This window comes from Odontomachus brunneus, unplaced genomic scaffold (genome assembly GCF_010583005.1).
Source record: "Odontomachus brunneus isolate Ranch 3 - 2012 unplaced genomic scaffold, Obru_v1 Obru_scaffold_171, whole genome shotgun sequence".
In the NCBI taxonomy this organism is placed as follows: domain Eukaryota; kingdom Metazoa; phylum Arthropoda; class Insecta; order Hymenoptera; family Formicidae; genus Odontomachus; species Odontomachus brunneus.
This window is the reverse complement of record NW_022639621.1, coordinates 290,756-316,507: the sequence shown is the minus strand read 5'-3', so window position 1 is coordinate 316,507 and position 25,752 is coordinate 290,756. Positions and strand designations below refer to the sequence as shown.

General features: G+C 33.4%; 4 protein-coding genes across 5 annotated transcripts in view; all 4 read right to left on the bottom strand.

Annotated features, from left to right (window-relative positions):
* Positions 1 to 184: 184 nt before the first annotated feature.
* LOC116851307 lies at positions 185 to 4,170 on the bottom strand. Its single transcript, XM_032830606.1, has 6 exons — positions 3,610 to 4,170; positions 2,269 to 2,383; positions 1,723 to 1,984; positions 765 to 887; positions 504 to 594; positions 185 to 325 (listed from the first exon to the last, which is right to left on the bottom strand). The coding sequence occupies exons 2-6, from the start codon at positions 2,360 to 2,362 to the stop codon at positions 185 to 187; spliced, it is 711 nt and encodes a 236-aa protein (XP_032686497.1). The 5' UTR covers positions 2,363 to 2,383; positions 3,610 to 4,170.
* A 629-nt stretch (positions 4,171 to 4,799) lies between these two features.
* Positions 4,800 to 8,608, bottom strand: LOC116851332 (odorant receptor 13a-like). Its single transcript, XM_032830637.1, has 9 exons — positions 8,442 to 8,608; positions 8,244 to 8,363; positions 8,048 to 8,165; positions 7,409 to 7,667; positions 6,437 to 6,553; positions 5,765 to 5,855; positions 5,553 to 5,689; positions 5,222 to 5,354; positions 4,800 to 5,144 (listed from the first exon to the last, which is right to left on the bottom strand). Exons 1-9 carry the CDS (start codon positions 8,583 to 8,585, stop codon positions 5,094 to 5,096), a joined length of 1,170 nt encoding a protein of 389 aa, XP_032686528.1. The 5' UTR covers positions 8,586 to 8,608; the 3' UTR covers positions 4,800 to 5,093.
* A 1,853-nt stretch (positions 8,609 to 10,461) lies between these two features.
* Positions 10,462 to 14,291, bottom strand: LOC116851316 (odorant receptor 13a-like). 2 transcript variants are annotated; one of them, XM_032830619.1, is made up of 9 exons: positions 14,012 to 14,291; positions 13,814 to 13,933; positions 13,618 to 13,735; positions 12,979 to 13,237; positions 12,019 to 12,135; positions 11,374 to 11,464; positions 11,162 to 11,298; positions 10,831 to 10,963; positions 10,618 to 10,753 (listed from the first exon to the last, which is right to left on the bottom strand). In XM_032830619.1, the coding sequence occupies exons 1-9, from the start codon at positions 14,153 to 14,155 to the stop codon at positions 10,703 to 10,705; spliced, it is 1,170 nt and encodes a 389-aa protein (XP_032686510.1). In that variant the 5' UTR covers positions 14,156 to 14,291; the 3' UTR covers positions 10,618 to 10,702. The 2 variants fall into 2 exon arrangements, with proteins under 2 accessions (XP_032686509.1, XP_032686510.1); XM_032830618.1 differs by having other exon boundaries at positions 10,462 to 10,753; positions 11,162 to 11,464.
* Positions 14,292 to 14,573: 282 nt separating this feature from the next.
* Positions 14,574 to 25,752, bottom strand: part of LOC116851306 — a 16,029-nt gene continuing 4,850 nt past the window's right edge. Inside the window, exons 7-21 of the mRNA XM_032830604.1 lie at positions 24,829 to 24,983; positions 24,444 to 24,563; positions 24,242 to 24,359; positions 23,780 to 24,041; positions 23,484 to 23,600; positions 22,919 to 23,009; positions 22,665 to 22,849; positions 19,125 to 19,251; positions 18,927 to 19,046; positions 18,732 to 18,849; positions 18,096 to 18,354; positions 17,488 to 17,604; positions 16,663 to 16,968; positions 16,332 to 16,464; positions 14,574 to 16,254 (exon numbers count right to left, since the gene is read on the bottom strand). Of these exons, the coding sequence (XP_032686495.1) occupies positions 16,204 to 16,254; positions 16,332 to 16,464; positions 16,663 to 16,968; positions 17,488 to 17,604; positions 18,096 to 18,354; positions 18,732 to 18,849; positions 18,927 to 19,046; positions 19,125 to 19,251; positions 22,665 to 22,849; positions 22,919 to 23,009; positions 23,484 to 23,600; positions 23,780 to 24,041; positions 24,242 to 24,359; positions 24,444 to 24,563; positions 24,829 to 24,983 (2,279 nt within the window). The 3' untranslated portion in view covers positions 14,574 to 16,203. The remainder of the gene's footprint in view (positions 16,255 to 16,331; positions 16,465 to 16,662; positions 16,969 to 17,487; positions 17,605 to 18,095; positions 18,355 to 18,731; positions 18,850 to 18,926; positions 19,047 to 19,124; positions 19,252 to 22,664; positions 22,850 to 22,918; positions 23,010 to 23,483; positions 23,601 to 23,779; positions 24,042 to 24,241; positions 24,360 to 24,443; positions 24,564 to 24,828; positions 24,984 to 25,752) is intronic.

The window sequence follows — 25,752 nt, the reverse complement described above, 5'->3', positions numbered from 1 at the left end:
TATATATATATATATATATATATATATATATATATATATCAAACTGTCAAAATGACAGATTAATCAAATAAACTACACCAAAATATATATACGCTTATTCAAATACAATGCGAAGGGTTAGAACGATTAGTGAGCCTTAATAAATGTTAAGGCTTTGTTGGAACTCAGTATACTCGCATTATACTCACATGGATTCATGTACTTTGGAACTATGGTCTATCAATTTCTGACCTGGCAGGCTGAGAAAGAGAAAATGCAAGACCAAACACAAACCCGCAACCGTGAATCTTAATGCCTCCAAAGGTCGATCCATGTTGATCACCACCTAATTGCGGAGAAAAACAAACTACCAATGCCCATTTCTACTAGCGTCGATTAAACCTTAACCTGAGTTTGTCTTTGCTTGAGTAGAGTTTAAATTCAGGTTAAAGTTTAATCGATGTTGATAGAAACAGACATAAGCCATTTAGGGACACCGTCGTTTTGGTGATATTAGTACGAACCTGTATTCCGCTGAATGCTATGAATACTGTGTTTAGTAACGTCATTATAAACAAAGATATGCTATATGTAGACGCAAATAATTTAGCAAACCTAGAACGATAAGACATATTGGATATTGCCGAGATTTATAAGAAAGTGACGGCACGTCACTTCGTCACGTAGCTGTCGTCTCTCTTATTCGAGTTCAAATCCCGTCAAATTAGGTAATTGATATTTCAATGGTAAAATCGATTTGCCCTCGGTGTGTCGAGAACACCTACTGTAAAACTTTTACGTGCTTCGCGACGCTGTTGCTAATTATACGATAATTCTCGTCGTCCTCGTGTCGCGGGTAAGCGTTAATGTAGATGTTGTCATCCTGTTTCATATTTTCCAATTCATATCTAGGCAAAATTATAAAAATGTCTCAAAGTATTTCGGGAGATTGTCTCGATATCCAAAGAGAAAGAAAGAGAGAAAGTATTTTAATTGTAACTTTCCAGGAAAAAGTTGTACTTTGGAAAATTCAGATATTTCTCGATAATCAGTACTGTTAGAAAACTTCATATTAAATTTAATAACTGGAATGTGAAGTTTTTTTATATAACTATGTTATAAAAAGTAATAGTAAAAGCAATATTATATTTAATAACACATAGTTATGAAAAATCATAATTAGAATCATAATTAGAATTGATCATAATTAGAATCATAATTAGAATTGATTAAGAGACTTCTGGATAGCTTTGTTGAAATCTCAATAAAGAAACAATGCTTCACAAGCTGAATCTTTTAGGCCACGAGACCGAAACAGCCTCGTATTTATGATAAATTAGAAAAATTATTCTAACATATCATAACATGTTATAATATTTCATAATTTAATATGAAATTTAATAAGAAAACATGGAATATAAGATACAAAATATTAGATTTTATAAGAAATATGAAACTAATCCATAATCCTAATGTTATGAAAATCTTTACTATCATTAATTTTAATATTAAATTCTTAAATTTACTTATAAAAATGCTATTATTTTTAAGAACTTTTCTAACAATGAGGTTCAGATTATTTTCACAAGACAATATTTTCAGAAATTCGTCCCGTTTTTGCGATTTCGGTGCGCGCTTCTTTTTGAATAAACACTACCATAAAAATAGAATTTCGTCTTTGTAATATATACATTCATAGCAGAGTATCACCATGATTTTCTGCGTTCGTATGAGTATACATACCCTATGACCTCGAAAAGACCGCAGGCGTGTTGCACGTAAATTATCAACATGGAGTCCGTCGCCACCGGAATGGTCATCAAAAAGAAAGTGGTATAATAAGAATGCAGTAGGATGAAGTAGTAGTATTTCTTCACGTCGAAGATCGTCTCCGCGTGGTAGATTACGCCGTACATTTGTGTCTGATTGGCGTTCGCAAAAAACGCTATGATGGACGGTGTGACGGGTAAAATCATGTACATGAACATGCTGCCATATATTATAGCTGTTAAGGTAGAGGGGAATTTCTGAGTATCATTTAACTAACTCTCTTAAAATGAATCAGTGAAACATCACTGAAAACAGTGAATATACACTGATTTGCAGTTACAAGTGTTGCACTGAAAGTGCTCAGTGCTATATTTATAACTAATATCAGTAACTATTCACTGATTCACTTTAAGAGAGAACATTACCGCGCACTTAAAAATTTGGATGCGAAAATACAAGCGCGAATATCAAATTCCACTCGAAGGGAACGTTCCAAGTATACCTCTCGAGGTGTCTCACCTGAGTACGCCTTGATCAGTTTCTTGCCTTCGTCCATGTACGTTAAAATTCGCACCTGAGCGTCGAATGTTGCCAAATTCCAGTTATCCCTCATTTGAACCAAAAGACTCTTGATCTGCTTAAATTCGTGCAATATGATATATCATAAGATAGAAGTACCAATACCTGGACTTTAATGACATAATATCTAACACTAGACATTTTTATTGTTTTAGTCTTTTAAAATACCAATATTTAAACTTTTACCATACAGTAGTACATATAATGTGTTCAAAAAGAGACTCAAGACTTATAGTGTAGATAGCACGCATTATACTGACAACGAATATACTACCGACATGATCAAAGCAATCTTTATTTGCATCTATCCTATTCCTCTCAGCTTTTTATGAGAAAAAAAATGTAGTAATATTTATTTTCTTGGGGCGTTAGTTTGTTCACAATGAAAAATTAATATTCTTGTTTTTAGAAAAATCCTCTAAAATAGGCGCCAATTATAAAATATTCTAAATATAAGATTTATTCCTCTTGTTTTGAGAGAAAATTCTGTACACAGAGAGAAAAGTTTCTCAAAACAAGAGGAATAAATTTTATATTTAGAATATATTTATACTTGGCGCCTATTTTAGAGGATTTTTCTAAAAACAAGAATATTAATTTTTCAGTGCACCAAAGAAGGCCACCAAAGTTAAAAGAAACGTTCCCTTATATTCACATTGAGCAATAGCTCAAACGAAAGATTTCGTCGAGTAGATTACGTTTTCTACGTACGAGTATTCTACGTTGAACATTTAAAAACTAAAACAATAAAAATGTTCAGAATTAGGCACACGGAGAAAAATAATTTTGCTCTTTTAGCAAAATCGTCATTGCTACTTATATTCATAGTGACATCAAAAAAATTTAGTTGACGTAACTAATTTTACAAATTATTCGTTATCAGAGCAGAAGTAGTTTAGCACGATAGAAAATATTTGTTGAGTGTATTCGTCTTAAGAATCACGTTAATTTGCTATTGATGCAAAATAATGTATCCTTAGCAAATTTATTTACTATCAGAGCAAAACTGCAACTGCTTATATAAATTCATCGTGATTCTTATAGCAAAATAATTTGTAGATTCAGCAAATTATATTCAGTAAATAATGATTAGTACTCTTAGCAAATCTTTTTGCTGTCCATATAATAACGAAAAAATTTTGCTAGACCACCAGAAAATTTGCTGGGCCAGCAAATTATTTTTCTTCGTGTAGTCATTAGCTAGTCTAGGCATTGACACTTAGGCTATTTTCATCTTAAGTGATATACGTGCTTTACCACGGAGAACTTTTTTTCACATACCTTGTGATTGTTAAAGAGACAATTGAAAAACTTGACGAGAATCGCCGTGTGAATAATGATAGGGGTTGTGCACTCGATGACAATGTCCGAATCCGGCCATGCTATCACCAAACTGCATATCTCGTTACGAAATAAAAGATCATATCTATATTAATACGTTCGCTATTAGTGTTCCACATATATAACACACCAATCTTTCACTTCAAGTTCATTTTTACTCGAAATTTTCAACATTACTTAATATGTTCGCTACCAACGTTACATGTATATGACGACGACGTTTTATATCCGCACTTAAATAAACTAAGTCTGTCTGACACAATTACATAAAAACAAATGTAATGTGATTGCAGATAAAATTTCCAAAATTAACCATGATAGAGAACATGTTGAACACTTAAATGGGGAATTATTATGAAACATGTAGAGCAACTTAGGCAAACAGTACTCGCGACACATCCCACAGTTGGTTTTAAGTCACGGGAAATTAATAATAAAAGATAAAAGAAATAAATAATATCCGATGTTTGGCTATATAGCTGTGCGCGCTACTTGCGTGAACGAATTAAGGATCTCTTCCGAAATCGTTAATCAGCTGTTCGTCAGTTCAGCCGGCTAACCTGCAAGCAAAGCTGACTGCCAACTGCGATGATGAGATTAAAAGAGAGGAAAAATTTGTTGAACCTGGCCTGGTCGGGCCATAGACCGACCCACGACATAGCGTACCGATTGATTTTATAATTCTCCGCGTCCATTCTGGCGCGCTACCGATAGCCAGAGTGCGCCTGCAAAATTCTCCGTAGCCGAAATCGGTTCGACGGAAAATACAACGTTATCTCGTATTCTCTTGGAGAACAGCCACGCAAAGCGGCAAACGGAAATTTGCATGGTTGATGACGGTATATCGCGGAAAGTGCGCGGTCGATTACACTTGATGTACATGCAAATTGCCCAACTGTAAAGCATAATGAGAGAAGTTAGCCTGTATTATCCTTTTCACTGCGTACCGTTTTCATTTAGCTTTAATCGCGAAGCAAGAGATACATTGAGAGAAGTAAGTTGTCGACATTTTACGAGAAAAGGGTCGCATCTGTCCGTCCACACGGATCATCGTTACCTTGATAATCGGTGCAGCCGATGTCTCTGTCATATACGCAGGTTTTAAGGTAAATGACAGTATAAGTGTATCTATTATGTGACACGCGTAGCACTCTTCTAGTTTTCATCGAGAGATTAGAATAGATCGCACTTTTATGAAATGTAACCGAAATAGATATGAAAGGAATGTAAAAATTGAAAAATTTTTTATATTATCTTGTTATTACGTGAAGGTACATTTTTTCCGTACTAGGGAGCAAGAAACAAGTGTTTAAATTAACGTATCAAATAAATAGGTTGGTCATCACTATATTCGAACATTTTATCCATACACCCAAGCTTTTAATTAAACAAACTTTTTGCATGATCCTGAGTTGCGTAAGAAACTACTGGAGTGAAGTAAGCATGGTGAAGTAAGACAAGGAAACTTGTATAATCTGAAAAGTACGTCGTAAAAATGTATTGTCATTGTGAATAAGCGACGAGAAACAGTGTGTTATATTTATACACATACCGAGCTGAAGTTCTCCATCGACAACACATATATCTTGCCTGCTTTTATTTGGCACGGTTTTATAAAACGCAATAATGTAAATAGTAACAACTGTCTAGATTGCTTTGAGGTCGTATACCAGTTGCAGCTATAACTGTAATTGCATTCGACGTAATAATTTCAAATAACAAGTCAGAATACTTATTTCCAAATATTGCTCAAATAATTGTATCGCACGTAAATAGAACAACAAAACTTTTGCGTAAAGTCCTCATTTGCCTATATCCATTTATTTAGACACGAAAACGAGTGTAAATTTTGGCTCGATATCATTTGTCAAGAAATCGCATACATTACTTCGTGAAGCTTGCTACTGTAGTCTATCAGTCGTTGAGATATGAAACTCAAGTAATATATATGCATTAACTGAGCCACATTGGCAGCAATGATTCTGATGATCTCATCCAACTGGACATCCACCATTATCAACTTGAATAATAAATATTTAATTAAGTGAAACGAAAACACAAGCGTCTCGAGCTTTTCAATTTGTCTCATATTCACCTCAGCCATACTAAAGCTCAAACATATGATTGTGTTTCCTAGCATAAAGAAGTAAGATATTTCGAAACTGGACGATAGGAGTTCGGAGAATCTTTAAATAAAATGACGAAACACAGTCGTGTTACTTAATAAAATTTAAGATGTGATTAGTTACGTTATCTATATTTAAGGTGTGATTTTTACGTTATCTATATAAATATATAAATAAATATATATATATATATATATATATATATATATGTATGTATATATATTTATGTATATATGTATATATATGATCTTATATAAAGTTACATACATATATAAGGCACCATTGCTACGTACACTGCATAAAGATTAATGCGATATGTCAAATAAAATGTATGCAAAAGTTGGAAAATATTTGAGGTGTTTCATATAACAAGAGCAAAGCCAACACACATATAAGCATATAAAATAGTAAAAGTAAATTTCTAGCTGTTTCAATAAATATGTTATTCTGAAGATCTTATTTTTATGAGCAACGTAACGTTTTATGAGTAACTGTAACATTTATATAAATATATCTATAATAAATATATAGCATACTCACACATACACACACATACAAACTTGTTATAGAAAACCTATTATTTCTTCTTGAGTAAAATTGTGCGAAAGATGTATCTAGCATAAAAAAGCACTGCTACTAACTCGTAGGCCCTATTGTAGATTTTGATGCAATCGATTATTACATGGTATGGTTCGTCGTACAGTACATTTGGCTTAAGTATTATGACCTCCGTGTTTTGTATATGTTCAATGTTATAGCTAATCAACAGAAATACAAGATATCATATACAAAAAAAACTACAACTTCAGCGTATTATATTTGTTAGGAACGAAACACATGAAAGTATCCTTCTACAATTTTAGTTTAATAATATAATAATAATAATTTTCGATAATAGTAATTAGCTTTAGCTTAAATAAGTATTTAAAAATTTATTTATATTAAATTATATTAATCATATTTAAACTATATTTAAAAATAATGTTTAGAAAATCTTTCAGTATTTCATGATGAAAACGTAAAGATGTGATCAGATTATATGCGGCTTAAGTATTATGACATCCGGTTCTTGTTTATGTTCAAAGCTGTGGTTAATTAATAAAAATACAAGATATTATATACGAAAGGGATTATACAAAACTTCAAGAGCATATAATACACTTTAGCAAGGAAACATATGAAAGCATCTCTCAACAATTTTAGTATAATAATATAATAATAATAATAATTTTTGATAAAGTAGTAATTAGTTTTATCTTAAATAAATATTTACCATACCTAAACTCTAATAATTTTCCATATTTAAACTCTATTTAAAAATAATATATAAAATGTTCTTCTGGAGCTCGATGATGAAAATGTAGAGATTTGATAAGATTACTTTAACCCTTAGGGATTAGTTTAAATTAACGAGATAGTACTAAAATGTGTGTTACACTTTTAATTAATCTGCATATACTCAAAACCAGTTAAAATTGACGAGAAATCCATATGACAACTTCTGTCTGAAGTAAATATCTCCATAATAACAAAGGAAGATTGGAAGGCCAAAGTTTTTGGATTGACATGTATTTTCAGTTTCAATGAGATAAGTGATTTTTAGAGCAACTCACCGTATGATGTCAAACAGCGCGCAAACATGCTGAATGCACATTAAGAACATGCTGTCAATCGCTACTGTCACCGTCAACATAAACATCAAGCTAATGTAGAGGTGAAACACGAGCAAATGGAAATATTTTTCAACGTCGAAAACATGCTCCAGACGATATATAAATCTGGCCGAGTAGGTCACGTTCGGCAGAAACGAGTATATACCGCTTATGACGTAAGGCATTAAGCAATATAAGTGCCCCATTAGATACATAGCCACTGTAAGGAATTCGTATCTCCCTTACAAGCTGTAACCTGCTTTATGATGTTTATCACGATAATTAACTCCATTAAATCAAGAAAGATATTAATACTGGACGCAGCATTTTGATTGAAACTATGTTTTTCTTGGAGTTATGTCTAACAATTCGTGAACATTTCAATTCTTACATCAGATTTTTCTTGCTCATGAAATAAACTGAAATATTCATCAAAAATTATAAATAAATCCACAGAACATACATTACGAACCGGGATGTCAAATTCGGTATTTCTTCACGCCGCGAAAGTTCCAAATATCATGCGATTCATATATATTGTTGAAGATACCAAATTAAAAAACGCGATGGAAATTCTTACGAAGTAATAGTATTACTTACTCGCGTATCTTATGAACCATACTTTGCTTTGCTCCGCGTAGCTCCGTAATATTTCATTCTGCGGGCCGGATGACATCATCTTCCAGTGCTCCTCAATGTAATTCAGAAGTTCTCTTATCTGTGACACGAGAAATGCACGGTAATTCGATAATTACGGTCGCAGTAGGTTACACGCAACAGAAAATAATGTACAAACTTTGCTTTTTTGAAAGTAAAAGTTGATCAACTTCCCGAAAAGGAAGCTGTTTACCAGCAAAGGGGACATGTTCTCCATGAAAATGCTTATGTTCGTTATTCCCTTTATCAAGCCCAAAGTCTGTGGAGAATTGGGAACACACAAAGATCAGTCTCGACTCTTACTCACTACCGTACGTGTCTCGCGTATTTTAAACACCTCTAAGCCCGTCAAACTGCAAAACGAGAACAACGTGATGCCGAACATCGTATTACCCTCCAGTCGCGTCTGATACGGCCACTGGCCGATAACGGACAGGGTGAATTTATTGAGGTAATAATATCGGCTATCGTAGATGGACATTTCGCGTTAGATCGTCAAAGGGACAATGGAGCACGAGAAAATATTTCATCTAACTTTGATATTCAATCATGCCTCTTCGCAAATTCTCTTGAAAACCGTTTCAAGAAGAAAGCAAACTTTGCGGCAAAAAACGGTACAAAAGTATAGGCAGTAGTATCCACTTCAGAGAAATAGGGCATTACGTATTTATAAGTCGGAAATTGCATTTTCCTGAGATGCGGGCAGCTCTTTCCGCGATTGACGCAGTCGACTATGCCAGTCTATCTATATCCACGGTCTAAGTCAAGCGAGGATAGCGAAATAAGAAAATGATTGGAGGGATATAGTACGAAGTACGCACACCACGCAGTGGAAGATGAAACCAGTCGCCAATTTTCTTAAACGAGTCAAAGTTATTCGAGAAGTTTACATTAGGTTCTTTCAAGTGTACTCTTAATTAAGCGAGATGACTAAAGCCAATTAAAGTTAGCGCGAGCTATTCGTTGCAAGATCTGTACAACGATTCTACTATGACGTTGGCTGCGAAAAAAAGAATAGTTGTAATTTTTCTATTAACCGTGGACACGTAGAGAATTCACAAGATTAATAGTAACTCATTTATGACTTTTCTCTCTTCCATTGTTGTCTTGTGTTAATTGCGAACCACGTAAACTGCCAAATTCAGATATAATGTGACATCAGATATAATATAAAATAATTATGCTCGAATCGCATTACCGTCTTTGGAGCAACACTGTGACGTTTGTATCACTGATATTTTGAAGTGGGTTGAAGTCTTGAATAACATTTACCCCATCTGTATTCTTATCTCTTACTTACCTACGTAAAACCACCTCACATGTTCTTATCATTATTCTTACCTCCTTCATTCTTACTTACCTACGTAAAGTCACTTTATATGTTCTTATCACTATTCTTACCTCTTTCATTCTTACTTACCTACGTAAAGTCACCTATGGTAAAATGTACATTGGCTGCCTACTTGTGCGAATGATAACTTCACGGACAAGCCCTTACAAAATCTGTGATACAAGTGCTGGTCATGAGTAATGCTCAGCGCCAAATACAAATAAAAGTAATACACACACGGCGAAATTGAACGTACATTATAAATGCATATTATTTAAGTCGTTGTCTGCACTATTATCGTTCCTTTGTGTAACAGCATTATAACCGGATAGTTATATTAAAAGAATGGTTAAACGATCGCTAATTAATAAAATAATTTTAACATTGAATCAGTGTTATTAAAATTTACGTACAACCAAGAGTGTATCTTTTTCAGTGATAATAAATACGTTTGCAGATAGCAACACCCGTTAATTACAACTAATTTCTGCACGCATACAGTTATAGTTACATTAATAATCGGCACAGTATATATTTGTCACTGGTATATACGTAGGTTTTAGAGTAAATAATAGTCTAAGTGTATCTGTTACATGGGACGCACAGTACTCTTCTAGTTTTCATCGAAATGGAAAGAAACAATATATTAACAAACTAAAGATATTAATCCCCGAATCTAATCGTAAACATTCTTATTATTTTGGTTTTTTTTTTAAATACAAATATTTAAATTTCCATAAAATATATTTACATACTTAAAATATATTTACATACTTAATACTTTGAGATATATTTTACGTTGCAAGTTTAAATATTTGTATTTAAAGACTAAAATTGTCTAAGATTAGGAACATGTTTGGGCACTTCTATCTTACGGCAAACCGATTTGGTTAGTAACGCGACGCGGTTCACTTCGTTAAACAAACACAAGAATATTATATACACACTTCTTTTCACTTATTACCCCACACATTTTATCTTGTTCGCTTATTAGTAACTGCGACCATTTATTAATAATCAACAGCGTTCATCACGTTAGATCGCACTTTTATGAAATGTAACCGAAATAGATAGGAATGTAAAAATTGAAAAATTTTTTATATTATCTTGTTATTACGTGAAGATACATTTTTTCCGTGCAAGAAACAAGTGTTTAAATTAACGTATCAAATAAATAGGTTGGTCATCACTATATTCGAACATTTTATCCATACACCCAAGCTTTTAATTAAACAAACTTTTTGCATGATCCTGAGTTGCGTAAGAAACTACTGGAGTGAAGTAAGCATGGTGAAGTAAGACAAGGAAACTTGTATAATCTGAAAAGTACGTCGTAAAAATGTATTGTCATTGTGAATAAGCGACGAGAAACAGTGTGTTATATTTATACACATACCGAGCTGAAGTTCTCCATCGACAACACATATATCTTGCCTGCTTTTATTTGGCACGGTTTCATAAAACGCAATAATGTAAATAGTAACAACTGTCTAGATTGCTTTGAGGTCGTATACCAGTTGCAGCTATAACTGTAATTGCATTCGACGTAATAATTTCAAATAACAAGTCAGAACACTTATTTCCAAATACTGCTTAAATAATTGTATCGCACGTAAATAGAACAACAAAACTTTTGCGTAAAGTCCTCATTTGCCTATATCCATTTATTTAGACACGAAAACGAGTGTAAATTTTGGCTCGATATCATTTGTCAAGAAATCGCATACATTACTTCGTGAAGCTTGCTACTGTAGTCTATCAGTCGTTGAGATATGAAACTCAAGTAATATATATGCACTAACTGAGCCACATTGGCAGCAATGATTCTGATGATCTCATCCAACTGGACATCCACCATTATTAACTTGAATAATAAATATTTAAGTAAGTGAAACGAAAACACAAGCGTCTCGATCTTTTCAATTTGTCGCATATTCACCTCAGCCATACTAAAGCTCAAACATGTGATTGTGTTTCCTAGCAGAAAGAAGTAAGATATTTCGAAACTGGACGATAGGAGTTTGGAGAATCTTTAAATAAAATGACGAAACACAGTCGTGTTACTTAATAAAATTTAAGGTGTGATTAGTTTTACGTTATCTATATAAATATATAAATAAATATGTATATATATATATATATATATATATATGTATGTATATATATTTATGTATATATGTATATATATGATCTAATATAAAGTTACATACATATATAAGGCACCATTGCTACGTACACTGCATAAAGATTAATGCGATATGTCAAATAAAATGTATGCGAAAGTTGGAAAATATTTGAGGTGTTTCATATAACAAGAGCAAAGCCAACACACATATAAGCATATAAAATAGTAAAAGTAAATTTCTAGCTGTTTCAATAAATATGTTATTCTGAAGATCTTATTTTTATGAGCAACGTAACATTTTATGAGTAACTGTAACATTTATATAAATATATCTATAATAAATATATAGCATACTCACACATACACACACATACAAACTTGTTATAGAAAACCTATTATTTCTTCTTGAGTAAAATTGTGCGAAAGATGTATCTAGCATAAAACAGCACTGCTACTAACTCGTAGGCCCTATTGTAGATTTTGATGCAATCGATTATTACATGATATGGTTCGTCGTACAGTACATTTGGCTTAAGTATTATGACCTCCGTGTTTTGTATATGTTCAATGTTATAGCTAATCAACAGAAATATAAGATATCATATACAAAAAAAACTACAACTTCAGCGTATATTTGTTAGGAACGAAACATGAAAGTATCCTTCTACAATTTTAGTTTAATAATATAATAATAATAATTTTCGATAATAGTAATTAGCTTTAGCTTAAATAAATATTTAAAAATGTATTTATATTAAATTATATTAATCATATTTAAACTATATTTAAAAATAATGTTTAGAAAATCTTTCAGTGTTTCATGATGAAAATGTAAAGATGTAATCAGATTATATGCGGCTTAAGTATTATGACATCCGGTTCTTGTTTATGTTCAAAGCTGTGGTTAATTAATAAAAATACAAGATATTATATACGAAAGGGATTATACAAAACTTCAAAAGCATATAATACACTTTAGCAAGGAAACATGTAAAAGCATCTCTCAACAATTTTAGTATAATAATATAATAATAATAATAATAATTTTTGATAAAGTAGTAGTAATTTTTGATAAATTAGTTTTATCTTAAATAAATATTTACCATATTTAAACTCTATTTAAAAATAATATTTAAAATGTTCTTCCGGAGCTCGATGATGAAAATGTAGAGATTTGATAAGATTACTTTAACCCTTAGGGGTTAGTTTAAATTAACGAGATAGTACTAAAATGTGTGTTACACTTTTAATTAATCTGCATATACTCAAAACCAGTCAAAATTGACGAGAAATCCATATGACAACTTCTGTCTGAAGTAAATATCTCCACAATAGCAAAGGAAGATTGGAAGGCCAAAGTTTTTGGATTGACATGTATTTTCAGTTTCAATGAGATAAGTGATTTTTAGAGCAACTCACCGTATGATGTCAAACAGCGCGCAAACATGCTGAATGCATATTAAGAACATGCTGTCAATCGCTACTGCCACCGTCAACATAAACATCAAGCTAATGTAGAGGTGAAACACGAGCAAATGGAAATATTTGTCAACGTCGAAAACATGCTCCAGACGATATAAAAATTTGGCCGAGTAGGTCACGTTCGACAGAAACGAGTATATACCGCTTACGACGTAAGGCATTAAGCAATATAAGTGCCCCATTAGATAAATAGCCACTGTAAGGAATTCGTATCTCCCTTACAAGCTGTAACCTGCTTTATGGTGTTTATCACGATAATTAACTCCATTAAATCAAGAAAGATATTAATACTGGACGCGGCATTTTGATTGAAACTATGTTTTTCTTGGAGTTATGTCTAACAATTCGTGAACATTTCAATTCTTTCATCAGATTTTTCTTGCTCATGAAATAAACTGAAATATTCATCAAAAATTATAAATAAATCCACAGAACATACATTACGAACCGGGATGTCAAATTCGGTATTTCTTCACGCCGCGAAAGTTCCAAATATCATGCGATTCATATATATTGTTGAAGATACCAAATTAAAAAACGCGATGGAAATTCTTACGAAGTAATAGTATTACTTACTCGCGTATCTTATGAACCATACTTTGCTTTGCTCCGCGTAACTCCGTAATATTTCATTCTGCCGGCCGGATGACATCATCTTCCAGTGCTGCTCAATATAATTCAGAAGTTCTCTTATCTGTGACACGAGAAATGCACGGTAATTCGATAATTACGGTCGCAGTAGGTTACACGCAACAGAAAATAATGTACAAACTTTGCTTTTTTGAAAGTAAAAGTTGATCAACTTCCCGAAAAGGGTGACGTTTACCAGCAAAGGGGACATGTTCTCCATGAAAATGCTTATGTTCGTTATTCCCTTTATCAAGCCCATAGTCTGTGGAGAATTAGGAACACACAAAGATCAGTCTCGACTCTTACTCACTACCGTACGTGTCTCGCGTATTTTAAACACCTCTAAGGCCGTCAAACTGCCAAACATGAACAACGTGATGCCGAACATCGTATTACCCTCCAGTCGCGTCTGATACGGCCACTGGCCGATAACGGACAGGGTGAATTTATTGAGATAATAATACCGGCTATCGTAGATGGACATTTCGCGTTAGATCGTCAAAGGGACAATGGAGCACGATAAAATATTTCATCTAACTTTGACATTCAATCATGCCTCTTCACAAATTCTCTTGAAAACCGTTTCAAGAAGAAAGCAAACTTTGCGGCAAAAAACAGTACAAAAGTATAGGCAGTAGTATCCACTTCAGAGAAATAGGGCATTACGTATTTATAAGTCGGAAATTGCATTTTCCTGAGATGCGGGCAGCTCTTTCCGCGATTGACGCAGTCGACTATGCCAGTCTATCTATATCCACGGTCTAAGTCAAGCGAGGATAGCGAAATAAGAAAACAATTGGAGGGATATAGTACGAAGTACGCACGCCACGCAGTGGAAGATGAGACTAGGCGCCAATTTCTTTAAACCAGTCAAAGGTATTCGAGAAATTTACATTGAGTTCTTGTCTACTCTTAATTAAGCAAGATGACTAAAGCCAATAAGAGCTAGCGCGAGCTATTTGCAAGATCTGTACAACGATTCTACTGCGACGTTGGCGAAAAAAAGAGCAGCAATTTTTTTTATTAACAGGAGACACGTAGAGAATGCACAGAATCAATAGTAACTCATTTAAGACTTTTCTCTCTTCGATTATTGTCTTGTGTTAATTGTGATCCACGTAAATTGCCGAATTCAGGTATAACATAAAATAATTATGCTCGAGTCACATTACCGTTTTCGGAGCAAGACTGGGACGTTTGTATCACTGATATTTGAAATGGGTTGAAGTCTTAAATAACGTTTACCCCATCTGTATTCTTTACTCTTAGTTATCTACGTAAAACTATCTTACATGTTATTATCACTATCCTTACCTCATTCATTCTTACTTACCTACATAAAGTCACCTAGGTAAAATGTACATTGGCTGCCTACTTGCGTGAATGATAATTTCACCAACAAGCCGTTACCAACCTATGATACAAGTGCTGGTCAAGAGTAATGTTTAGCGCCAAAGCAAAAGTAACATACACTCGGCGAAATTGAATATACATTATAGATGCATATCATTTAAGTCGTTGTCTGAACTATTATCGTTCCACGGTGTAACAGTATTGTAACCAGATGGTTATATTAAAAAGACAGTCAAACGGTCGCTAATTAATAAAATATTTTTAAGATTAAATCAGTATTATTATTAAAATTTACTTACAACAAAGAGTTTATCTTTTTCAGTGATAATAAATACGTTTGCAGATAAAATCACCCGTTAATTACAACTAATTTCTGCGGTCTGCATACATACAGTTATTGTTACATTGATAATCGGCGCAGCATATCTCTGTCACTGGTATATACGCAGGTTTTAAAGTAAATAACAAACCAAGTGTATTTGATACATAACACGCGTAGTACTCTTCTAGTTTTCATTGAAATGGGAAAGAAACAAGATATTAATAAGGTCAAGATATTAATTTCCGAATCTAATTTTGAACATGCTTATTATTTTGATCTTTTTTTTAAATACGAATATTTAAACTTCCAATATAGAATATATTTACATATTTAATACCTTGAGATATATTTTATGTTGAAAGTTTAAATATTTGTATTTAAAGACTAAAATTGTCTAAGATTAGGCACATATTCGGGCACTTCTGTCTTACGGCAAGCCGATTTGGTGGCCGGTTAGTAACGCGACATGGTTCACTTTGTTAAACAAGCACAAGAATATTATGTACATACACACTTATTCTCAATTATTACCCCGCATATTTCATTTTGTTCACTTATTAGTAACTGCTTATTAGTAGATTATTTATTAATAATCAACAGCGTTTATCACGTTAGATTGCACTTTCATAAAATATAACTGAAATAGCTGTGAAACGAACGTGAAAATTGAAAAATATTTTATATCATCTTGTCATTATGTGAAGATACATTCTTCCGGTACTAGGGAGCAAGAAACAAGTGTTTAAATTAACGTATCAAATAAATAGGTTGGTCATCATTATATCCGAACGATTTATCCACACACCTAAACTTTTAATAAAACAAACATTTTGCATGATCCTGAGTTGCGTAAGAAACTATTGGAGTGAAGTGAGCATAGTGAAGTAAGACAAGGAAACTTGTATAATCTGAAAAGCACGTCGTAAAAATGTATTGTCACTGTGAATAAGCGACGAGAAACACTGTGTTATATTTATACACATACCGAGCTGAAGTTCTCCATTGACAACACATATATCTTGCCTGCTTTTATTTTACACGGTTTCATGGCACGCAATAACGTTAATTGTAATAATTGTCTGGATCGTATAGAGGTCGTATACCAGTTGCAGCTGTAACTGTAATTGCATTTAACGTAATAATTTCAAATAACAAATGATAACATTTATTTCCAAATATCGTTCGAATAATTATATCACACATAAGTAGAACAACAAAACTTTTGCGTTTTTCTCCACTCATCCGAATCCATTTATTTAGACACGGAAACGAGTGTAAATTTCAGCTTGATATCATTTGTCAAGAAATGCACATACATTACTTCGTGAAGCTCGCTACTGTAGTCGATCAATCGTTGAGATATAAAACTGATGTAATATATATGCACTAACTGACCCACACTGTTAGCAAGGATTCTGATGACCTCATCCAACTGGACATCCACCATTATCATCTTGAATAATAGGTATTTATTAATTAAGTGAAACGAAAACACAAGCGTCTCAGCCTTTTCAGCTTGTCGGATATTCACCTCAGCCATGCAGAAACTTAAAGACAGAATTACATTTCCTAGCAGAAAGAAGTAAGACATTTCGAAACTGGACGAGAGCAGTTCGGAGAATCTTTCGGTAAAACGGCGAAACATACGGTCATATTAGCAGTCATATTGTTTAATAAAATTTAACACATGATTAGTTCAACCTTATATATATAAATATATAACTAAATATGTATATATATAATCTAATATAAAGTCATACACATATGTAAGGTACCGAAGCTACGATCATTGCATAAAATATTAGTGCAATATGTCAAATAAAGTGTATACAAAAGTTCGAAAAGATTTGAGGTGTTTCATATGACAAGAGCAAAACTAACATACATATAAACACATATAATGGCAAAGAACCACTCAATTTTGAGCTGTCTCAATAAATATGTTATTCTGATTTTATTTTTATGAGCAACGTAAAAATAACATTTATATAAATATATCTATGATAAATAGTATATCAGACTCACACATATAAACTCACACATACACACATATATAAACTTGTTATACGAAACCCATTATTTCTTCTCGAGTAAATTTGTGCGAAAAATTTATCTAGCATTAAAACAGCACTGCTACTAACTCATAGGCACTATTGTAGATTTTGATGCAATTGATTATTACTTGGTATGGTTTGTCGTACTCTATATGCGGCCTAAGTATTATGACATCCGGTTCTTGTATATGTTCAATGTTGTAGCTAATTAATAGAAATACAAGATATGAAAAGGATTACAACTTCAAGAGCATATAATACTCTTTAGCAAGGAAACATATGAAAGCATTCCTCAACAATTTTAGTATAAAAATATAATAATAATAATAACTTTTGATAAAGCAGTAATTAGTTTTATTTTAAATAAATATTTGAAAACCATATTTAAACTATATTTAAAAATAATGTTTAAAATGTTCTTGCAGAGCTCGATGATGAAAATGTAAAGATTTAATAAGATTATTTTAACCCTTAAGGGTTACTTTGAACTAACGGGATAGTACCAAAACGTGTGTTATACTTCTAATTGATCTGCATATACTCAAAGCCAGTCAAAATTGATGAGAAATCCATATGACACCTTCTGTCTAAAGTAAATATGTCCACAATAGTAAAAGAATATTGGAAGGTCCAACTTCTCGGGTTGACATGCATTTTCAATTTCAATGAGATAAATTATTTTTAGAGCAACTCACCGTATGATCTCAAACAGCGCGCAAACATGCTGAATGCACATTAAGAACATGCTGTCAACCGCTATTGCCACCGTCAGCATAAACATCAGGCCAATGTAGAGATGAAACACGAGCAAATGGAAGTATTTCTCAATGTCGAAAACATGCTCCAGACGATATAAAAATCTGGCCGAGTAGGTCACGTTCGGCAGAAACCAGTATATACCGCTTACGGCGTAGGGCATTAAGCTATAGAAGTGACCCAATAGATAAAGGGACACTATAAAGAATTCGTATCTCCCTTACAAGCTGTAAGCTATTTCGTGATGTTCATCACAATAATTAACTCCATTAAATCAAGAAAGATATTACTGAAATCGGCTTTTTGATTGAAATTATGTTTTTTGTGGAGTTATGTCTAATAATTCGTGTACATTTCAATTCTGACATCAAGCTTCTTTTCTTCATAAAATAAACTGAAATTTTCACGATAAATTGTAAACAAATGCACCGAAAGTACGTTACGAACCCGGAAGTCAAATTCGGCATTTCTTCACTCCGTGAAAGTCTCAAATATCACACGATTCACGTATATCATTGAAGATACCAAATTAAAAAACGCGATAAAAATTCTTACGAAGTAATAGTATTACTTACTCGCGTATCTTATCAACCATACTTTGCTTTGCTCCGCGTAGCTCCGTAATATTTCATTCTGCGGGCCAGATGACATGATCTTCCAGTGCTCCTCGATGTAAACCAACAGCTCTTTCATCTGACACGAGAAATGCACGTTCGGTAATTACGATCGCAGCAGATATAGTTACGCGCGACAGAAAATAATGCACAAACTTTGCTCTTTTGAAAGTAAAAGTTAATCAACTTCACGAAGAGGAAGCCGTTCACCAACAAAGGAGTCGTGTTCTCCATGATGATGCTCAGGTTCGTTATTCCTTTTATCAAGCCCAAAAACTGTGGAGAATCGGGAACAGACAAAGATCAGTCTCGACTCTAACTCGCTATCGTACGTGGCTTGCGTATTTTAAACACCTCTAAGGCCGTCAAACTGCCAAACATGAACAACGTGATGGCGAACATCGTGTTAGCCTCCAGTCGCTTCTGATACGGCCACTGGCCGATAGCGCACAGGGTGAATTTATTGAGGTAATAATAGCGGCTATCGTAGAAGGACATTTCGCGTTAGATCGTCAAAGGGACAATGGAGCACGATAAAATATTTCATCTAACTTTGACATTCAATCATGCCTCTTCGCAAATTCTCTTGAAAACCGTTTCAAGAAGAAAGCAAACTTTGCAGCAAAAAACAGTACAAAAGAACAGGCAACAGTATCCACTTCAGAAAAATAGGGCATTACGTATTTATAAGTCGGAAATTGCATTTTCCTGATATGCAAGCGGGCAGCTCTTTCCGCGATTGACGCAGTCGACTATGCCAGTCTATTTATATCCACGGTCTAAGTCAAGCGAGGATAGCGAAATAAGAAAACGATTGGAGGGATATAGTATGAAGTACGCACGCCACGCAGTGGAAGATTTGACTAGGCGTCAATTTCCTACCAGTCGAAGGTATTCGAGAAACCTGCATTGAGGTCTTGTACTCTTAATTAAGCGAGATGACTAAAGCCAATTAAAGTTAGCGCGAGCTATTCGTTGCAAGATCTGTACAACGATTCTACTACGACGTTGGCTGCGAAAAAAAGAATAGTTGTAATTTTTCTATTAACCGAGGACACGTAACGAATTCACAACATCAATAGTAATTCATTTAAGATTTTTCTCTTTTCCATTATTGTCTTATATTAATAGCGAACTACGTAAACTGCCGAAATCAGATCTAACGTGACATTGGGTCACATATAAGCATAAAATAATTATGCATTACCGAGTCGCATTACCGTCTTCGGCTCAACACTGGGACGTTTGTATCACTGATGTTTGATGTGAGTTGAAGTCTTGAAACGTTCACCCCTACTGTATTCTTTATTCTTACTTATCTACGTAAAACCACCTTATGTTCTTATCGCTATTCTTACCACCTTCACTCTTACTTACCTACATAAAGTTACCTATGGTAAAATGTACATTATCTGCCTACTTGCGCGAATGGTAACTTCACGAACAAGCCATTACCAACCTGTGATATCAGTGCTGGTCAAGAGACACGTTAATAGACATGTTTACCTCCAAATGCATGCAAAAGTAACACGCACACGACGAATCGTATGCATGTATAGATGCGTATCACTTAAATCGTTGTCTGCACTATTATCGTTCCATTGTAACAGCATTATAATTGGATGGTTATATTAAAAGAATAGTTAAACGGTCGTTAATTAGTAAAATAACTTTAAGGTTGAATCAATGTCATTATTAAAATTTACGTACAACAAAGGGTTTATCTTTTTTAGTGATAATAAATACGTTTGCAAGTAGCGTCACTCTTTATTTACTAATTTTTTTACTTTTTTTACTAATTACTGTGGTGTACATACTATTTTAATCCGCACTGAAATCAACAGGCCTGTTCAGTAATTTTGTAACGCGCGCATTACGATTACAACGCTTGCTATATAGAATTTATATAAATATTCTATAAATAATAAGAAGAATTAGTATATGAAGTTGACAACATTGAGTCAAATAAATGTTACGTTCGCATTAATTTCATTTACCTGCGCACGTAAAACTGGATACGGTAAAACATATTTTATCTGTACCTTTGCACAGACGATATCTTCTCTGCGCGAATAAACCGTTACACCAACCAGCAATACGAGTGCTAGACAAGAGACAAGACAATGTCCTGTGCAAACGCAGGTAAGAGCGACGCACGGACTCACATGTATATTATGTACACACATTATTTTGTAAAGCACATTATCATAGGATTGAATGCGTTTAAAATTAAGTTTCTGAACTCTATGACTCTGGATAATCTGAAAATTTATACTACGTTATTATATTATGAGTAATCACTTGCGACTTTGTACGCCGCTATCTCATCTTTAGCGGTTAATATCCTCTAAAGAGAGACTTAGTTTAAACCGTATAGTAACCTAAAATGAAATTTACTGCAAAAGAAAAAAGAAAGCAATAGGAGTGCAAGATAACGTAGAAGATATAGATACAATGAACATATGTATTACAAAAACAATAATCAATACAAATGTCTTTGCAATGGTAAAATTATAAGATATATATCTATTTAAAACAAACTCCATCACTGACTTGAAGGCACGATTATACTTTCATATCATAGGAAAAATGCGACTCATGAAAATGATTCCGCAGTACTCTTCTAAGTAGTGTAAGTAGCTATTGTAGCGAAGTGAGTACGGTGAAATAAGACATGGATACCTTAAGGATCTAAAATAAAACGTCATCAAAATGTACAACTACATAACGTCGAGAAGTAGTAAGCTACGTTTGTACATACCGAAGCGAAGTTCTCCATTGATAACACATGCATCTTACCAGCCCTTATTTGACACGGTTTCATGGTACGCAATAACGTGAATAGTAACAATCGTCTAGATCTCAACGAAATCGTGTACCAATTGCAACTGTAACTGTTAATTACATTTGATATATTGATTTCTTGTGCTCTGAATTAGAGGTGTGCAAATCATTTGAATTTTATGAATTTTCTATCACTCAACTCGGCATTCGTTTATGATGAGATATTTCCTCAGAGAAAGCTACATAAAAATTTTCCCTCCTCACAGCTATATTAAAAATTCATTTCTGATTTAAAAAAGAATATATACTTTGTTATGTTCAAATCAGCAACATTTTATTGGAATTCGATTTACTTTGAAACTGAGAAAATTCAATTCGAATTCGAATATACTTTCCAAGATTTGAGTTAATCGCGCAAAATCATGATTCGCAAACCTCTATTCTGAGTATCCCTGTTGACTCACTCAGACACTAATTTATTCTTCTATTCAAATTATTCGAATAAATTTATGAAATGGTAGAACAAAGAGATTTTTATAAAACTCAGACACTAATTTATTCACTCAGACACTAATTTATTCTTCTATTCAAATTATTCGAATAAATTTATGAAATGGTAGAACAAAGAGATTTTTATAAAAGTTTTTACGTTTCTATTTCACGCGATATCATTTCATATCACGAATATCGGGAATAAAAAACGGTACTATTATTATTTTTTAGGAAATGTGCACTATTTTTCTTTTAACAAAATGTGCATAAATATCTATATATTATCCTGTGATAGCCGCTGTTGAGTATATATTACTTTATCCTGTCATCGGTTGTCACCTTTTAAAGAAATATTTATCAATAATAACAAGAATATAATATAATATAATATAATATTATGGAAATTGTATTAAGCTTGAAGTTTCAGTTTATATGCGCGAAGGATGTTTGTCTCTTTATATATCATCTAAGCAATTTTTCGAAATCTGTCAGCGATACTCAACAATTTTTCCCAAATAAATCTTGTCGTCGATGTGTTAATATCTAGTAGCATGAATGTTGTTAATGAAACACAATATTGAGTAAGAAACAATATTTTATGAGTTTTTACCATGTTACTATTTTATCACTGGAAATACTCCCGCCATGATGTCGGTAGGTACATACATTACTTCGTGAAGTCCGCTGCTATAGTCGATCAGTTGTTGACTCAAAAGGCTCAAATAATATATATGCACAAATTGTGCCACATTGGCAGCGATGATTCTGATACAGTCATCCATTTGGATGTCCACCATTATTAGCTTGAACGATATATATGGAATTAGGCAATAAATATTTGTTTCGAAATTGCCAACTAATTGGATACTTACCTCGGCCGCGCTGAAACTTAAATTTATAATCACGATTCCTAAAAGAAAGAAGAATGACGCTGCGAAAGAGGACGAAAGCAAAGCTGAAAATCTTCCCGCAAAACAACGGAACAGTCATATTAGTGTACTTAACAAACTTCATATTAGTGCAGTAAACTTAATGTTATTAGTTTATGTGGACTAAACACACATTTAATCAGATGTAATTATATAACATTAACAAAGTTATGAATATTATATGAAAATTTCGCATGATTTAACATGCTAAATGAAATGTACTCTCATTTACGAAGTAGTTAAAACAATTTTTTCAGCGTATTTCTTTCTCTTTCTTTTCCTCTCCCCCTCACCCCCCAAAAATATCTAATATCCACTAAAAGAACCTAATTAAGAAAATCATTCGGAAACAAATTTCGTTGAATGTCAACGGTGCTTTGAAATGCGTTGAAAAAAAACATGTTCAAATCATTTTTCAAAGGAGTGTATACACATGCATGACAGGACTCTTCTTTTGAATGAAATTATGCGAGACATGTATCTTGCCAAAGACAGCATTGTTACTTACTCGGCGGAATGATTGTAAACTTTGATGCAGTGTTTTATAATATGATATGCGTGGTCATCAGTTATATTCGGTTTTAGTATCACATAATCTGATTCCCCGATATTCTTCATATTGTAGCTAATAAATAGAAATATACGATAATAAAAAGGACACTTTTTCAAACTTTAAAAGTTTAAAATATTCATCAAGAGGGATAAAAAATACTCAGTTACAAGGAAGGATGCAAAGATCGATTTTTACGATGTAATTTGTGATTTTTGGATTTAACAAGATACGTGATTTTTAAAGTAACTCACCGTATAATCTCGAACAGTGCGCAAACATGCTGAATGCAAACTATGAACATGCCGTCGATTGCTATTGGCAATGATACCACGAAGAACACGCTAACGAAGCCATGAATCATAAGCAGGTTATAGTATTTATCCATATCTAAGACGTGTTCCAAGCGAAACAGAAATTTTTGCGGGTAGGTCTCATTTGTAGGCAACAGTAAATATAATCCAGTGAAGACGAATGGCATCGTACAGTAGCAAAACCACGCTGCATAAAAGATCACTGCAATGAGACCACATTTCTTACACAAATTTCTTCCAAACTGAGAGTGTTTTATGATATTTGATGAGTTTATCACATTTGCATGCATTCAGATCAAGAACGATATTAATAACGATGATCCTACAATTCATGTCGCTGACGTTACATTAGAAAACACAACACAGCTCTCGAATTGTCATAAAACAACTGTTACTACTCACGCGCGTATCTTATCGTTAAAATTCTGCTTTGTTCGGCGTAGAGTTGTAATATTTTGTTTCGCGGCCCTGCCTGCATCATATTCCAATCTTTCTCGATGTAATCCAGTAGTTTCTTCATCTGTGGTTTAAGAAGTTCATGTTCATTACTTATGATCACTAGTGTAATCAGTTTATTAGATTTAATCTTAAGTAATATACAAACTTTGTCCTTATTAACGATAAAATTTCCCAACTTCGAAATGACGGCAACGCACACCAGGAAAGGAGGCGTATTCTCCATAAGAATACTCAAATCCGTTATTCCAGCTATTAGACTCCAAAACTGCAGAAAAGAGGGAATACCCAAAGACTAATCTAGATTGAAACTAACGTCATACGATGCATGGTTTCCTGTCTTCTGATATGGATGCTGACTACGACACGATATATTCAGTTCGCGGCACATATCTTTCAGTGCATGGTAACAATCTATGGAATAAGCTGCGCTGTTTGCAATGTGACAGTTAAGTGCATATATCAGAAGATATGAAATTGTACGTCGTGTGACGGTAATTTGAACCACACTATAAGCGTCTTGCGCATTGCACCTCTAAGATTGTGAAAGTACAAAGGAAAAACGACACAACGGCTAACATTACGGTAGCCTCCAATCGCGATTGATACGGCCATTGGCCGGTAATAGATAGAAGCAATTTATTGATATGATAGTAGCAGTTATCGTAGAAGGACATTTTGCATCTGGCTGTTAGAGGGAAAATACAGCGCGATGAGATATCTGATCGAACACTTATTTCTAATCAACCTTGATCGTATATTCTCTTGGAAATCGTAGCAAGAGGATGGCAAATTTGCAACACAATACATGACAAAAGCACTAGCACAAAGCGAAATAGAGCGTTAAATATTTGAGTGACAATTTGCATTTTCCTCAGCGCGCAACTGTTTTCACGATCTATGCAGTACGTTCGCGACAGATTGTCTATATCTAGCGTCTTATAAGCTAAGTGGTGTTAGATAAGTAGACAGATTAAGACACGTCCTTTGAAGTATTCCACGGACTCAGTAGTAAACTAGTCGCTTCTCGATTCAGACGTTTGTTAAATAACGTTCAACGTTATCATAGCTCTCCTCGTTATATTGCAGACGTGAGTATTATATGTTTTTTTTATCATTATACATTTTTTTTGAATTGCTTATAAGACCTATTGCTTATGTCATCATTATTTCTCCTTATTTCTTTCATGCTTTGCATTAAATTTCCGAAAATGCCCGAAGAACAATCGATATCTGACGTAAAGTGTACAAAATAAAATTTCCACGAATAATATAGGATAAAATATATTTTATTCAAAGATTAATAATGTAGGAAGTTAAAGATTAGATTTGCTGGAGACAAACATCAACTAGGATATGAAAGTGTCTATCAATGTTAACAAGTGTGATTATGAAATCTATCTTAACAAAACGAGTACGTAATTACTACTTTCTTTATTGCTATCAAGTTCTCTATT

Coding starts and splice junctions, on each gene's coding strand:
- LOC116851307 (XM_032830606.1), bottom strand. CDS start 2,362: ATGAGGGATAACTGGAATTTGGCAACATTCGACGCTCAGGTGCGAATT. Junction 888..1,722: donor GGTCTTTTCGAGGTCATAGG/GTATGTATACTC, acceptor AATTTTGCCTAG/ATATGAATTGGAAAATATGA. Junction 595..764: donor AAGCACGTAAAAGTTTTACA/GTAGGTGTTCTC, acceptor TTATCGTTCTAG/GTTTGCTAAATTATTTGCGT.
- LOC116851332 (XM_032830637.1), bottom strand. CDS start 8,585: ATGTCCATCTACGATAGCCGATATTATTACCTCAATAAATTCACCCTG. Junction 7,668..8,047: donor ATGGTTCATAAGATACGCGA/GTAAGTAATACT, acceptor AATTCCTTACAG/TGGCTATGTATCTAATGGGG. Junction 5,355..5,552: donor AGCAAGCTTCACGAAGTAAT/GTATGCGATTTC, acceptor ATGCAATTACAG/TTATAGCTGCAACTGGTATA.
- LOC116851316 (XM_032830618.1), bottom strand. CDS start 14,155: ATGTCCATCTACGATAGCCGGTATTATTATCTCAATAAATTCACCCTG. Junction 13,934..14,011: donor GCAGTTTGACGGCCTTAGAG/GTGTTTAAAATA, acceptor AATTCTCCACAG/ACTATGGGCTTGATAAAGGG. Junction 12,136..12,978: donor GCGCTGTTTGACATCATACG/GTGAGTTGCTCT, acceptor TCTGTTGATTAG/CTATAACATTGAACATATAC.